Source organism: Lucilia sericata, unplaced genomic scaffold, assembly GCF_015586225.1.
Source record: "Lucilia sericata isolate MDLA Ls3-8-SP2 unplaced genomic scaffold, ASM1558622v1 Contig000224F_arrow, whole genome shotgun sequence".
NCBI lineage: Eukaryota > Metazoa > Arthropoda > Insecta > Diptera > Calliphoridae > Lucilia > Lucilia sericata.
Genome location: NW_023994251.1, coordinates 348,498 through 363,456, shown reverse-complemented (window position 1 = coordinate 363,456; position 14,959 = coordinate 348,498). Strand labels below are relative to the sequence as shown.

The following is a 14,959-nucleotide window of genomic DNA, read 5'->3' as shown; positions in this document are numbered from 1 at the left end:
CTATTGTCTGGACTATATAGTCTAGTCTATAGTCTGGACTATAGCCGATGCTATAATCTGGACTGTAGTCTATTCTATATATAATCTGGACGGTAGTCTAGTCTATATATAATCTGCATTACAGTCTAGTCTAGAATATAGTATGGGCTATAGTCTGATCTATATTCTAGTCTATAGTCTAATGTATAGTCTAGTCTATAGTCTAATCTATAGTCCAATCTATAGTCTAATCTATAGTCTAGTCTATAGTCTAGTCTATAGTCTAGTCTATAGTCTAGTCTATAGTCTAGTCTATAGTCTAGTCTATAGTCTAGTCTATAGTCTAGTCTATAGTCTAGTCTATAGTCTAGTCTATAGTCTAGTCTATAGTCTAGTCTATAGTCTAGTCTATAGTCTAGTCTATAGTCTAGCCTATAGTCTAGACTATAGTCTATTCTATAGTCTGGTCTATAGTCTAGTCTATAGTCTAGTCTATAGTCTAATCTATAGTCTAGTCTATAGTCTAATCTATAGTCTAGTCTATAGTCTAGTCTATAGTCTAGCCTATAGTCTAGCCTATAGTCTAGTCTATAGTATAGTCTATAGTCTAGCCTATAGTCTATAATCTAGTATATAGTCCAGTCTATAATCTAGTCTATAGTCTATTCTATAGTCTAGTCTATAGTCTAGTCTATAGTCTAATCTATAGTCTAGTCTAGTCTAGTCTAGTCTATAGTCTAGTCTATAGTATAGTCTATAGTATAGTCTATAGTCTAGTCTATAGTCTAGTCTATAGTGTAGTCTATAGTCTAGTCTATAGTCTTGTCTATAGTCTAGTCTATAGTCTAGTCTATAGTCTTGTTTATAGTCTAGTCTATAGTCTAGTCTATAGTCTAGTCTATAGTCTGGTCTATAGTCTAGTCTATAGTCTAGTCTATAGTCTAGTCTATAGTCTAGTCTATAGTCTAGTCTATAGTCTAGTCTATAGTCTAGTCTAGTCTAGTCTATAGTCTAGTCTATAGTCTAGTCTATGTCTAGTCTATAGTAGTCTATAGTCTAGTCTATAGTCTAGTCTATAGTCTAGTCTATAGTCTAGTCTATAGTCTAGTCTATAGTCTAGTCTATAGTCTAGTCTATAGTCTAGTCTATAGTCTAGTCTATAGTCTAGTCTATAGTCTAGTCTATAGTCTAGTCTATAGTCTAGTCTATAGTCTAGTCTATAGTCTAGTCTATAGTCTAGTCTATAGTCTAGTCTATAGTCTATAGTCTAGTCTATAGTCTAGTCTATAGTCTAGTCTATAGTCTAGTCTATAGTCTAGTCTATAGTCTAGTCTATAGTCTAGTCAATAGTCTAGTCTATAGTCTAGTCTATAGTCTAGTCTATAGTCTAGTCTATAGTCTAGTCTATAGTCTAGTCTATAGTCTAGTCTATAGTCTAGTCTATAGTCTAGTCTATAGTCTAGTCGATAGTCTAGTCTATAGTCTAGTCTATAGTCTAGTCTAGTCTATAGTCTTGTCTATAGTCTAGTCTATAGTCTAGTCTATAGTCTAGTCTATAGTCTAGTCTATAGTCTAGTCTATAGTCTAGTCTATAGTCTAGTCTATAGTCAAGTCTATAGTCTAGTCTATAGTCTAGTCTATAGTCTAGTCTATAGTCTAGTCTATAGTCTAGTCTATAGTCTAGCTTATAGTCTAGTCTAAAATCTAGTCTATAGTCTGGACTATTGTCTAGTCTATAGTCTAGTCTATAGTCTAGGCTATAGTCTAGTCTATAGTCAAGTCTATAGTCTAGTCTATAGTCTAGTCTATAGTCTAGTCTATAGTCTAGTCTATAGTCTAGTCTATAGTCTAGTCTATAGTCTAGTCTATAGTCTAGTCTATAGTCAAGTCTATAGTCTAGTCTATAGTCTAGTCTATAGTCTAGTCTATAGTCTAGTCTATAGTCTAGTCTATAGTCTAGTCTATAGTCTAGCTTATAGTCTAGTCTAAAATCTAGTCTATAGTCTGGACTATTGTCTAGTCTATAGTCTAGTCTATAGTCTAGTCTATAGTCTAGGCTATAGTCTAGTCTAGTCTATAGTCTAGTCTATAGTCTAGTTTATAGTCCAGTCTATAGTCTAGTCTATAGTATAGTCTAGTTTACTTAATAGTAGTCTATTGGTCTGGTGTTGTCCTTCTTTCTGGTCAATTGTTTCCTTATCCATTTCTATTGCAACGCTATACTTCCACTATTGCAACGCTATAATCCACACTGTAGTCTATTCTATATATAATCTGGACTGTAGTCTAGTCTAAATATAGTCTGGATTACAGTCTAGTCTAGACTATAGTATGGGCTATAGTCTGGTCTATATTCTGGTCTATATTCTGGTCTATAGTCTAGTCTATAATCTAGTCTATAGTCTAGTCTATAGTCTAGTCTATAGTCTAGTCTATAGTCTAGTCTATAGTCTAGTCTATAGTCTAGTCTATAGTCTAGTCTATAGTCTAGTCTATAGTCTAGTCTATAGTCTAGTCTATAGTCTAGTCTATAGTCTAGTCTATAGTCTAGTCTATAGTCTAGTCTATAGTCTAGTCTATAGTCTAGTCTATAGTCTAGTCTATAGTCTAGTCTATAGTCTAGTCTATAGTCTAGTCTGTAGTCTAGTCTAGTCTAGTCTATAGTCTAGTCTATAGTCTAGTCTATAGTCTAGTCTATAGTCTAGTCTATAGTCTAGTCTATAGTCTAGTCTATAGTCTAGTCTATAGTCTAGTCTATAGTCTAGTCTATAGTATAGTCTAGTCTATAGTCTAGTCTATAGTCTAGTCTATAGTCTAGTCTATAGTCTAGTCTATAGTCTAGTCTATAGTTTAGTCTAGTCTATAGTCTAGTCTATAGTCTAGTCTATAGTCTTGTCTATAGTCTAGTCTATAGTCTAGTCTATAGTCTTGTCTATAGTCTCGTCTAAAGTCTAGTCTATAGTCTAGTCTATATTCTAGTCTTTAGTCTATTTAATAGTTTATCACTTGGTCTGGTGTTGTCCTTCTTTCTGGTCAATTGTTTTCTCATCCATTTCTATTGCAACGCTATACTTCTCCATCTTCACATTCGCCTGTGCAACGATTGAATAAACTCAAATAAACTGTAAATAATTGTTAACAAATTTCTCTGTATAACAGTGAACGACATTGCTATGTGCATGTATGTATGTGTGTATTGTTGAAAATAAGTGTGACTGATATGTAAAACAACCAAATAGCTGACTGAGCTTGTAAGACCATCTGCCAAAATTGATTGGCAGCCATACGGTATGAATAAATTTTTGGTTTTAAGAATGTGGCAACAAAGATGCCATATCAATTATTATTTATAGTAAAAAAACTATAGAAAAATAGTGAAATTGTTTCAGGGTGTTTAATGATTTTCCTCAAGTTGATGGTTTTCGTGGGAAAAGGGGTAAATTTTCTTTATATAGGGCAACCCTTTACTTTCAATTCTTAAATGTTTTTATTTATTTACAGTTTGTTTAAAGAGGTGTGAGTGTGAGTTGGAATGTGCATGTAAGCAATTGTGTCATGATTGCATACTTTTAGGCGTTGTTCCCATTTAAAACCATTGTAAACATTTATAGCAACATTTTCTTTTATTGCTGCTGCTCTTGTTGTTGTTATTATTGCTTGTTCTTTTTTGTTTTATTTTATACTTCTTTTTCACTTGCCAACTTTGTTGCTGCTATTTATTTGTTGTTGTTGCCGTTTTTTTTTCTTCTTTTCTAGGTGTGACCCTCTTTTGTTTATTATCCACCATTTCGACAGCCTTCGAGCATCAGCACAGTATTGAGTATCGTATGATGGATAATCTTGGCCAACCCTGTAATCAAACTGTAGCCAAAGCTTATGCGATACAACAATATAAAAAACAACAACAACAGCAGCAGCAACAACAACAACATCAACGTAAGCAGAATGAAATTCCATTGAAAGTTATGGAAAAATTTGTTGAATACTTTGATGAAACTGAAGGCAGTGGTGAACGTAATGATCGCGAATTTACTTTATCAAATGATATGGATGTAATGAAAAGATTGTCTAGAATGAGAGATGGCGGTGGTGGAGAGGAAGCAGGAGGAGGACTAAGGCGCAAGAGAAATATTGATTTAAATCATGAGGAAATGAAAAGTGAGTATAAGTTGAGAAAATAAGGGTTTTAAAAATATATGTAGCAGAATATTGGAATCAAATACGTTTTCGAAAAGAAAAGCTCCCCCTTAAAGCTTTTGAAAGCTTTTTATTTAAAGCTTTTTCATAGATTTGCCATTTTAAGCTTCTTGGCAGCATTGCTATATAAAGCTTTTTTAAAATTTATAATCTTCCTAAGTTTTGTTAATTGAAACTTATTTAAAACTTTATTATCTAATGCTTTTTGAAAAACGTATTTTCTAGAACTTTTTATTAAAAGCTTTTGCACAAATTTTACATTTTCAACTTTATCGAAGCTATGATACGTATAGCTTAATAAAAATTTGTTTAAAGCTTTGTTGTCTAAAGCTTCTTCAAAGCTTTGTTTTCAAAAGCTTTATGAACGAAAGCTTATTCACTGCCTTAAAATCTAAAACTAATTCTAATTTTTGTTTAATCTAATGCTTCTCTTAAGTTTTATAAGATAAACAACTTCTAAAACTTTATATTGAAAACTTAAAATATTTATTAAATTTTTAAAGCTTTTCAAAATCTCTAAGTTGTTTATTTTTCTCGAAATTCAATATTTACTTAACGTAACAAGTTTTTTTGTTTTTTCCCCTTTAAGGACATTTTGCCATTCCTTTTAAACTTTACATCCTTTGAGATCTCATCATAACAAGTTTTTTTCCTTTTCAATTTTTCTGCTTTATGACCATAGAAATCTAGCAACAAAAGCACAAATAAATGTTTGCCAACAACAAGCTAAAATATTTTTCTATTTCCATTTCAACGAAAAAAACAACAACAAAATACCATTTTATGTTCAGTACTAAACTATTTTTTACACACTATCTATCTTTTAGCATTGACATCCAGAACCTTAACAAACATTCCTTCACATTTACCAATAACGTTGACATTATCATCATCGCCGTCGCCAGCGGCAGCAGCATCAGCTCTTGTATTAGAGCCTTCGGTAACACAGCATCCTTTCAAAACTGAAGCATTATTAATGGATACAACAGAATTTGAAATGCATGCAGATAACTTAGAGTTGATGACGATGATACCATCCTCTTTGGCTAGACCAACACCACCTTCAATACCCACCAATGTTCCACCCATTGCCTCGCTTTTGCAGCAAATGGATTTAAGTGTCTGGGACAATGATACCGAAACTCAAATGGTGGATGATATATTCTTTAATATAACAGAATTTTGTGAAAATGTTGGTATTTTTGTTCAAAATTGCAATACTTGTGTTTATATAGAAAATTGTTGTTGTAATTTATTTTTTTTACATTTCCTGCAGGTAACTTATTATAATCATCAGCCGACCGCTTTGGGAGAAGATGATTTCTATATAAATGTTTGGTATTTTGTGACGTTGTGTGTGTTTGTCTTGATACCATTGTGTGTGCTGGTGACATTTAATTGTTTCTTAATTATGTTGGTAAGACGTTCCACTACCATACGGGGTGAGATGACAAATGCCAGTAGTATTAGGAGGCCAAAGGTGAGATTAAACGAATGATTTATTGAAATTATTAGACTAAGCTTTATCTAAAGCATTTTTTAAAGCTTAAAAAAGCTTTAAAATTACTTCTTTAAAGCTTTAAAATAGTCTATAGTTTGGGCCATAGTATAGTCTATAGGCTGGACTACGGACTACAGTCTAGTCTGAAGTCTAGTCTATAGTCTGGTCTATAATCTGGTCTATAGTCTAGTCTATAGTCCAGACTTTAGTCTAGTCTATAGTCTAGTCTATAGTCTAGTCTATAGTCTAGTCTATAGTCTAGTCTATAGTCTAGTCTATAGTCTAGTCTATAGTCTAGTCAATAGTCTAGTCTATAGTCTAGTCTATAGTCTAGTCTATAGTCTAGTCTATAGTCTAGTCTACAGTCTAGTCTATAGTCTAGTGTATAGTCTAGTCTATAGTCTAGTCTATAGTCCAGTCTATAGTCTAGCCTATAGTCTAGTCTATAGTCTAGTTTATAGCCTAGTCTAGTCTATAATCTAGTCTATAGTCTAGTCTATAGTCTAGTCTATAATAGTCTAGTCAAGTATATATTCTAGTCTATAGTCTAGTCTGTAGTCTAGTCTATAGTTTAGTCTATAGTCTAGTCTGTAGTCTAGTCTGTAGTCTAGTCTATAGTCTAGTTAAAACTATAGTCTACAGTCTAGTCTATAGTCTAGTCGATAGTTTAGCCTGTAGTCTAGTCTATAATCTAGTCTGTAGTCTAGTCTATAGTCTAGTTAATATTATAGTCTACAGTCTAGTCTATAGTCTAGTTAATACTATAGTCTACAGTCTAGTCTATAGTCTAGTAGATAGTCTAGGCTATAGTCTAGTCTATAGTCTAGTCTATAGTCTAGTCTATAGTCTAGTCTATAGTCTAGTCTATAGTCTAGTCTATAGTCTAGTCTATAGTCTAGTCTATAGTCTAGTCTATAGTCTAGTCTATAGTCTAGTCTATAGTCTAGTCTATAGTCTAGTCTATAGTCTAGTCTATAGTCTAGTCTATAGTCTAGTCTATAGTCTAGTCTGTAGTCTAGTCTATAGCCTGGTCTATAGTCTAGTCTATAGTCTAGTCTACAGTCTGGTCTATAGTCTAGTCTATAGTCTAGTCTATAGTCTAGTCTATAGTCTAGTCTATAGTCTAGTCTATAGTCTAGTCTATAGTCTAGTCTATACTCTAGTCTATAGTCTAGTCTATAGTCTAGTCTATACTCTAGTCTATAGTCTAGTCTATAGTTTAGTCTATAGTCTAGTCTATAGTCTAGTCTATAGTCTAGTCTATAGTCTAGTCTATAGTCTAGTCTAAAGTGTAGTCTAAAGTGTAGTCTATAGTCTAGTCTATAGTCTAGTCTATAGTCTAGTCTATAGTCGAATCTATAGTCTAATCTAGTCTATAGTCTATAGTCGAGTCTATAGTCTAGTCTATAGTCTAGTCTATAGTCGAGTCTATAGTCTAGTCTATAGTTTAGTTTGAGTCTAGTCTATAGTTTAGTTTATAGTCAAGAATATAGTCTAGTCTACAGTGTCTAGTCTATAGGTTAGTCTATTGTCTAGTCTATAGTCTAGTCTATAGTCTAGTCTATAGTCTAGTCTATAGTCTAGTCTATAGTCCAGTCTATAGTCTAGTCTATAGTCTAGTCTATAGTCTAGTCTATAGTCTAGCCTATAGTCTTGTCTAATGTCTAGTCTATAGCCTCTTATATAGTCTAATCTCTAATCTTGCTTTTTCTTGTTTAGAGATAAAATACATTTTAATTAATTATTCTCATTCCCTGTTAATCCCTCTAGCGTAAATCTACAACATCCTCCGTATCCCAAGAGAATCGTGTCACCATTACCCTAATTGCAGTCGTCTTACTATTCATCGTTTGTCAATTACCGTGGGCAGTTTATTTGATTGTCTCTTCTCAAATCGAAATCGAATCTCATTTACAATCTATCTTTGGCAACATATTCAATTTCTTGGCTGCCACAAATGCGGCAGCAAATTTTTTCTTATACTGTGTCTTATCGGATAAATATCGCAAGACAATACGAGAAATGATTACGGGCTATAGGTATAAGCAGCAGCGTAATACACTGACCACCACCAGCCTATATACGAATGGGAGTCGACGCAGCTATAGGCCAGCCTCCTCATCGATGGTGATTAAATGAGTGGCAATTGAATTTGAGGAGAATTCATGACAAAATTGGATATTTTTATAATTAAGTTCCTTATGCATGTAGGTGGTCAAGAAAATGAAGAGAAATGAACAAACAACAACATAAAAGTGTTAAACAGAGAATAATGGTTTTGTTTTATTTTTGTTATTTTTTTTATAAATGTATAAATATCTATGTATGTGTGTCAGCTAAATGTTCTTTTTGTAAAACAAGTCTCCTTGTAATCAATAAAATTTAAATAATTGTGCCATTATGTGATCCTTGTAGGATAGAAATTATTAAAACATAAGAGTAAATTTAATAAGAATATTTTATTAAAAATATATTTAAGTTTATTTAAGTCCATAAAAAAAAAATGAAATTGTAGTTGTTTAAATTAGTAAATAAAAATAACGATTTGTAAATAAATTTAAAGTGGTAAAGAGGTTTTCCTTTCATTTCCAATATTATAAGATAGATTTTAAAAAGCTTTAATCTTAATCACTTTTTTATAAAATATTAATGTGTAGCTTTTGCTACAGCTTTAGTATAATTTTTAATTCCTATAAAATGTTTCAATATTTTTCTCTCTCTAGTTTTTCTTCTTTTTTATAACATCCTTATTAATTTAATGGTTTTTACTTTAGTGTTCAAATATTTGAAATTATTGGCAAAAAAAAAAGAAATAGTTTTCATATAGTTCTTTATATTCACAATTTAATAGCATAATTGAAGTGCATACTTTTGCCAAACTGAACATTTTTAATTGATACTTAAATTAGTGCCAATTTATTAATGTTAATAATTTAATGAGGATTAACACAGAAAATAAAGTTTCCATAAAAAAAATAAATATGAAAACTGGAAGGATAATAAAATTAAATATTTATTACTGTGAAAACAGTAACTGGCAAAACTCTGAAATATGCAATAGTTTTTACTCCAAAACAAATTTGAACAGGACTATGGTTTAGGCCAAGGCCAAGGCCTGTTCAGTTCTAGTTAGTTCTAGTTCAGTTCGAGTTTAGTTCTAGTTTTGTTCTAGTTCTGTTCTTATTCTGTTCTAGTTCTGTTCTAGTTCTGTTCTAGATTTTGTTTTAGTTATGTTCTAGTTCTGTTCTAGTCATGTTCTAGTTCTGTTCTAGTTCTGTTCTAGTTCTGTTCTAGTTCTGTTCTAGTTATGTTCTAGTTCTGTTCTAGTTCTGTTCTAGTTCTGTTCTAGTATGTTCTAGTTAGTTCTACTTTCTTTGTTCTAGTTCTGTTCTAGTTCTGTCTAGATTTGTTCTTAGATTATGTTTCTAGTTCTGTTTCTTAGTTCATGTTCTAGTCCTGTTCTAGTTTCCTGTTCTAGTGCTGTTATGTCTGTTCCTAGGTTCTGTTCTAGTTCTGTTTCTAGTTTATGTTCTAGTTATGATTCTACTCTTCTAGTTGTTCTAGTTCTTTCAGTTTCTGTTCTAGTCGTCTAGTTCTTGTTCTAGTTCTGTTCTAGTTCTGTTCTTATAGTTCTGTTCTAGTTCGGATTCTAGTTCTGTTCTAGTTCTGTTCTAGTTCTGTTCTAGTTCTGTTCTAGTTCTGTTCTAGTTCTGTTCTAGTTCTGTTCTAGTTCTGTTCTAGTTCTGTTCTAGTTCTGTTCTAGTTCTGTTCTAGTTCTGTTCCAGTTCTGTTCTAGTTCTGTTCTAGTTCTGTTCTAGTTCTTCTAGTTCAGTTCTAGTTCTGTTCTAGTTCTGTTCTAGTTCTGTTCTAGTTCTGTTCTAGTTGTGTTCTGTTCTATTTGAGTTCTGTTCTATTTGTGTTCTGTTCTGTCCTGTTCTAGTTCTAGTTCTGTTCTGTTCTAGTTCTGTTCTAGCTTTATTCTAGTTCTGTTCTAGTTCTGTTCTAGTTCTGTTCTAGTTCTGTTCTAGTTCTGTTCTAGTTATGTTCTAGTTCTGTTCTAGTTCTGTTTGTTCTAGTTCTGTTCTAGTTCTGTTCTAGTTCTGTTCTAGTTCTGTTCTAGTTTGTTCTAGTTCTGTTCTAGTTCTGTTCTAGTTCTGTTCAGTTCTGTTCTAATTCTGTTCTAGTTCTGTTCTAGTTGTGTTCTAGTTCTGTTTTAGTCAGTTCTGTTCTAGTTTTGTTCTAGTTCTGTTCTAGCTCTGTTCTAGTTCTGTTCTGTTCTAGTTCTGATTCTGTTCTGTTCAATTCTAGTTGGGTTCTAGTTGTATTCTAGTTGTATTCTAGTTCTGTTCTAGTTCTGTTCCTAGTTCTGTTCTAGTTCTGTTCTAGTTCTGTTCTAGTTCTGTTCTAGTTCTGTTATAGTTCTGTTCTAGTTCTGTTCTAGTTCTGTTTAGTTCTGTTCAATTCTAGTTCTGTTCTAGTTCTGCTTAGTTCTGTTCTGTTCTAGTTCTGTTCTAGTTCTGTTCTAGTCTGTTCTGTTCTAGTTCTGGTCTAGTTCTGTTCTAGTTCTGTTCTAGTTCGTTCTAGTTCTAGTTCTGTTTAGTTAGGTTCTGTCTGTTCTAGTTCTGTTCTAGTTCTGTTCTAGTTCTGTTCTAGTTCTGTTCTAGTTTTGTTCTAGTTCTGTTCTCGTTCTGTTCTAGTTCTGTTCTAGTTCTGTTCTAGTTCTGTTCTAGTTCTGTTCTAGTTCTGTTCTAGTTCTGTTCTAGTTCTGTTCTAGTTCTGTTCTAGTTCTGTTCTAGTTCTGTTCTAGTTCTGTTCTAGTTCTGTTCTAGTTCTGTTCTAGTTCTGTTCTAGTTCTGTTCTAGTTCTGTTCTAGTTCTGTTCTAGTTCTGTTCTAGTTCTGTTCTAGTTCTGTTCTAGTTTGTTTCTATTTGTGTTCTGTTTTAGTTCTGTTTTAGTTCTGTTCTAGTTCTGTTCTAGTTCTGTTCTAGTTTTGTTCTAGTTGTGTGCTAGTTGTGTTCTGTTCTAGTTCTGTTCTAGTTCTGTTCTAGTTCTGTTCTAGTTCTGTTCTAGTTCTGTTCTAGTTCTGTTCTAGTTCTGTTCTAGTTCTGTTCTAGTTCTGTTTGTTCTAGTTCTGTTCTAGTTCTGTTCTAGTTCTGTTCTAGTTCTGTTCTAGTTCTGTTCTAGTTCTGTTCTAGTTCTGTTCTAGTTCTGTTTTAGTTCTGTTTTAGTTCTGTTCTAGTTCTGTTCTAGTTCTGTTCTAGTTTTGTTCTAGTTGTGTGCTAGTTGTGTTCTGTGCTAGTTCTGTTCTAGTTCTGTTCTAGTTCTGTTCTAGTTCTGTTCTAGTTCTGTTCTAGTTCTGTTCTAGTTCTGTTCTAGTTCGGTTCTAGTTCTGTTCTAGTTCTGTTCTAGTTCTGTTCTAGTTATGTTCTAGTTCTGTTCTAGTTCTCTTCTAGTTTTGTTCTAGTCCTGCTCTAGTTCTGTTATAGTTTTGTTCTAGTTCAGTTCTAGTTGTGTTCTAGTTGTGTTCTAGTTGTGTTCTATTTGTGTTCTAGTTTTGTTCTAGTTGTGTGCCAGTTGTGTTCTAGTTGTGTTCTAGTTGTGTTCTGTTCTAGTTTTGTTCTAGTTCTGTTCCCGTTTCGTTCTGTTCTAGTTCAGCTCCATAGCCTAAACTAATCTATAGTATTTAATATTGTTTTTGAAAATCTTGTTCATTAATCTCGTCTACAGTTTGGTGTTTCTAGACTTTAAGTTAGATTTTTATCACTTAATTTCTCCCAGTGTATTTTGTTTTTATAACTCCCATAAAATTTTAGTGGATTTTTATTTAGTTTTTTTCAGTTTTTTATATAGTATGCTTTTTATACACAATTTTTTATATATTTCAATTTCATCCACAAAAGGTGTGTTTCAACAACTAGTTATTTATGCAAATTTAATGCCTACAAATGAATAAAAAAAAAGACACAACAAACGGCACTGCTACATAAATGTATGATAAATAAATAAAATAACTTACATTTGACAGGCTTCCGAAAGTACTTTAACATTGATTTCTATGTTCTGCCTTCAGACAATATATTCTTAAAATTCATGTTTGTCTACCAGCACTCGTTCTTTATGATATTGTGGTGATTTTTTTTTTGTTGTAAAGACTTGCTTGAAGAAGTCTACGATTTACATATGCAATACAACAGGCATTGGATAACTGTGAATCAAAAAGACATAAGAAAACATTAAATACATATTTTAGCAATGATTTAGTAAATAAAATGGAAATTTTATTGAAAATTGAGACATTTACAAAGAATATTAAATGGAGATATAGATAAGATATAGAATACAATATGTGTAACTGTATGGATATATTATAAGGCTGAAAAGGTTTTATTAAAAATATACAATTTAAATAAATTTATCACAAGGCAGGTGTTGGAAATTGTAGGATGTTGTCAAAAAAAATCAATAAGGATTTTTAAAATGAAATTTTTGTAAATTATTTCAACATATTTTAATTATCTACTTAAAAATAAAATCCTTAAAATATTTTATTTTATCCTTTACACAATGCTTTTAGTTTTCTTTCCTAATAAATTTCTAAACATTTTTAATTAAATCCCCCAGTGTTTTTGTTTAATTTTGTTTAACAAATAAATACTGGCAAAATAATTAGAAAAACTTATACGTTTACAATATTATTTATAAAAGAAAGAAAAATTTTGTGTGTATAAGAAACCATAAACTATTTATTCATTAAATTTATACTTAAATAGAAAGTTTTTACCAATCAAAAGATTTTTACCACAAATACAAATTGCAAGCAAACAAAAACCGAAATAAAAGGCAAAAAAATATTTATTTTTTTTGTGTTCGCTTCAATGGCATTTGAAAAGTTTTTGAAATTTATTAAAATCACAAAAAAGTATTTAAGTGCATGAAGCAGAGAGGCAGAAGCAAATGGAGAAGCCAGAAAAAATCTGTAGTCTAGTCTGTGGTCGAGGTTGTCTAAAGTCTAGCCTATGGTCAAGTCTATAATATATTCTATAGTTTAGTCTATGGTCTAGTCCATGGTCTAGTCTATAGTCCAGTCTATAGTCTACTTCATAGTCTAATCTATAGTGCAGTCTAGTCTATAGTCCAGTCTATAGTCTTGTCTAAAGTCTAGTCTATAGTCTAGTCTATAGTTAAGTTTATAGTCTAGTCTATAGTCCAGTCTATAGTCCAGTTTATAGTCTGGTCTATAGTCTAGTCTATAGTGTAGTCTATAGTCTAGTCTATTGTCTCGTATATAGTCTTGTCTATAGTCTTGTCTATAGTGTAGCCTATAGTGTATTCTATAGTCTAGTCTATAGTCTAGTCTATAGTCTAGTCTATAGTCTAGTCTATAGTCTAGCCTAGAGTCTAGTCTATAGTCTAGCCTAGTCTACAGTCTAGTCTATAGTCTAGCCTATAGTCTAATCTATAGTCTAGTCTATAGTCTAGTCGATAGTCTAGTTTATAGTCTAGTCCATAGTCTAGTATATAGACTAGTCTATAGTTTAGTCTACAGTCTAGTCTATAGTCTAGTCTTTAGTCTAGTCTATAGTCTAGTCTTTAGTCTAGTCTATAGTCTAGTCTATAGTCTAGTCTATAGTCTAGTCTATAGTCTAGTATATAGTCTAGTCTATAGTCTAGTCTATAGTCTAGTCTATAGTCTAGTCTATAGTCTAGCCTATAGTCTAGGCTATAGTCTAGTCTATAGTCTAGTCTATAGTCTAGTCTATAGTCTAGTCTATAGTCTAGTCTATAGTCTAGTCTATAGTCTAGTTTATAGTCTAGTCTATAGTCTAGTCTATAGTCTAGTCTATAGTCTAGTCTATAGTCTAGTCTATAGTCTATTCTATAGTCTAGTCTATAGTCTAGTCTATAGTCTAGTCTATAGACTAGTCTATAGTCTAGTCTATAGTCTAGTCTATAGTCTAGTCTATATTCTAGTCTATAGTCTAGTCTATAGTCTAGTCTATAGTCTAGTCTATAGTCTAGTCTATAGTCTAGTCTATAGTCTAGTCTATAGTCTAGTCTATAGTCTAGTCTATAGTCTAGTCTATAGTCTAGTCTATAGTCTAGTCTATAGTCTAGTCTATAGACTAGTCCATAGTCTAGTCTATAATCTAGTCTATAGTCTAGTCTAGTCTATAGTCTAGTCTACTGTCTCGTCTATAGTCTAGTCTATAGTCTAGTCTATAGTCTAGTCTATAGTCTAGTCTACAAATGTAGTTTACAGTGTAGTCTATAGTCTAGTCTATAGTCTAGTCTATAGTCTAGTCTATAGTCTAGTCTACAGTCTAGTCTATAGTCTAGTCTATAGTCTAGTCTATAGTCTAGTCTACAAATGTAGTTTACAGTGTAGTCTATAGTCTAGTCTATAGTCTAGGCTATGGTCTAGTCCATAGTCTAGTCTACAAATGTAGTTTACAGTGTAGTCTATAGTCTAGTCTATAGTCTAGTCTATAGTCTAGTCTATAGTCTAGTCTACAGTCTAGTCTATAGTCTAGTCTATAGTCTAGTCTATAGTCTGTAGTAGTATATACCAAAAAACTTTAAATAAATTTGGATTTCCAGCGGTACGTATGAGTGATATTTAGTTACTGATAGAATTAAATTCAACTTCATGCTTTCTTGTAATTTATAATTTCGTCAATATTCCAGTCTATAACTTAGTCTATATTAGGCTATAGTACATACTCTAGTTCATAGTCTAGTTTATAATCTAGTCTATAGTCTGATGTATAGTGTGGTCTATAGAGTATTATATTCTATATATAGTCTAATCTATATATAATCAAGTGTATAGGCTAGTCTATAATTAAGTCTATAGTCTATTCTGTACTCTGTTCTATATTCTAGTCTATGTCAAGGTGTAATCGACATTGTAGTTTATATATATTTTTTGTCCTTTTTCCCTCTACGCCTTTGATTTTCTACTAATTCTGTCTTAATTACAAAATATTTCTATTTAGTAGTATTTTACCTTTTTGTTTGTTGTTGTTGATTTTTCGTAATGAATAAGAAAACTTTTACACAAAGGTAAAGGATAAAAACCAAAATTACAGAAGATAGTAACTTTTGCTTTGTGGATTTAAAATTTATTAAAAAAAAACTCACACACACACATTCACAAAAAAACATTTTTCTTTTTGAAATCAATTTTTCCGACAAATGAAAAAATATAATTTTTGGAGAGAAACTGCTGTTAGCCAGCCTTCCAATATTTGGTAAAATGTTGTAAAAAAAGAGGGTTACAAA

At 31.9% G+C, this 14,959-nt stretch overlaps 1 protein-coding gene across 1 annotated transcript in view; it reads left to right on the top strand.

The window, feature by feature from the left end:
* The window catches only part of LOC119602376, a 57,112-nt gene extending 48,894 nt beyond the window's left edge, over positions 1-8,218 (top strand). Inside the window, exons 5-8 of the mRNA XM_037953871.1 lie at positions 3,736-4,137; positions 5,004-5,368; positions 5,453-5,656; positions 7,448-8,218. Coding sequence (XP_037809799.1) covers positions 3,736-4,137; positions 5,004-5,368; positions 5,453-5,656; positions 7,448-7,816 — 1,340 coding nt within the window. The 3' untranslated portion in view covers positions 7,817-8,218. The remainder of the gene's footprint in view (positions 1-3,735; positions 4,138-5,003; positions 5,369-5,452; positions 5,657-7,447) is intronic.
* Positions 8,219-14,959: the final 6,741 nt, after the last annotated feature.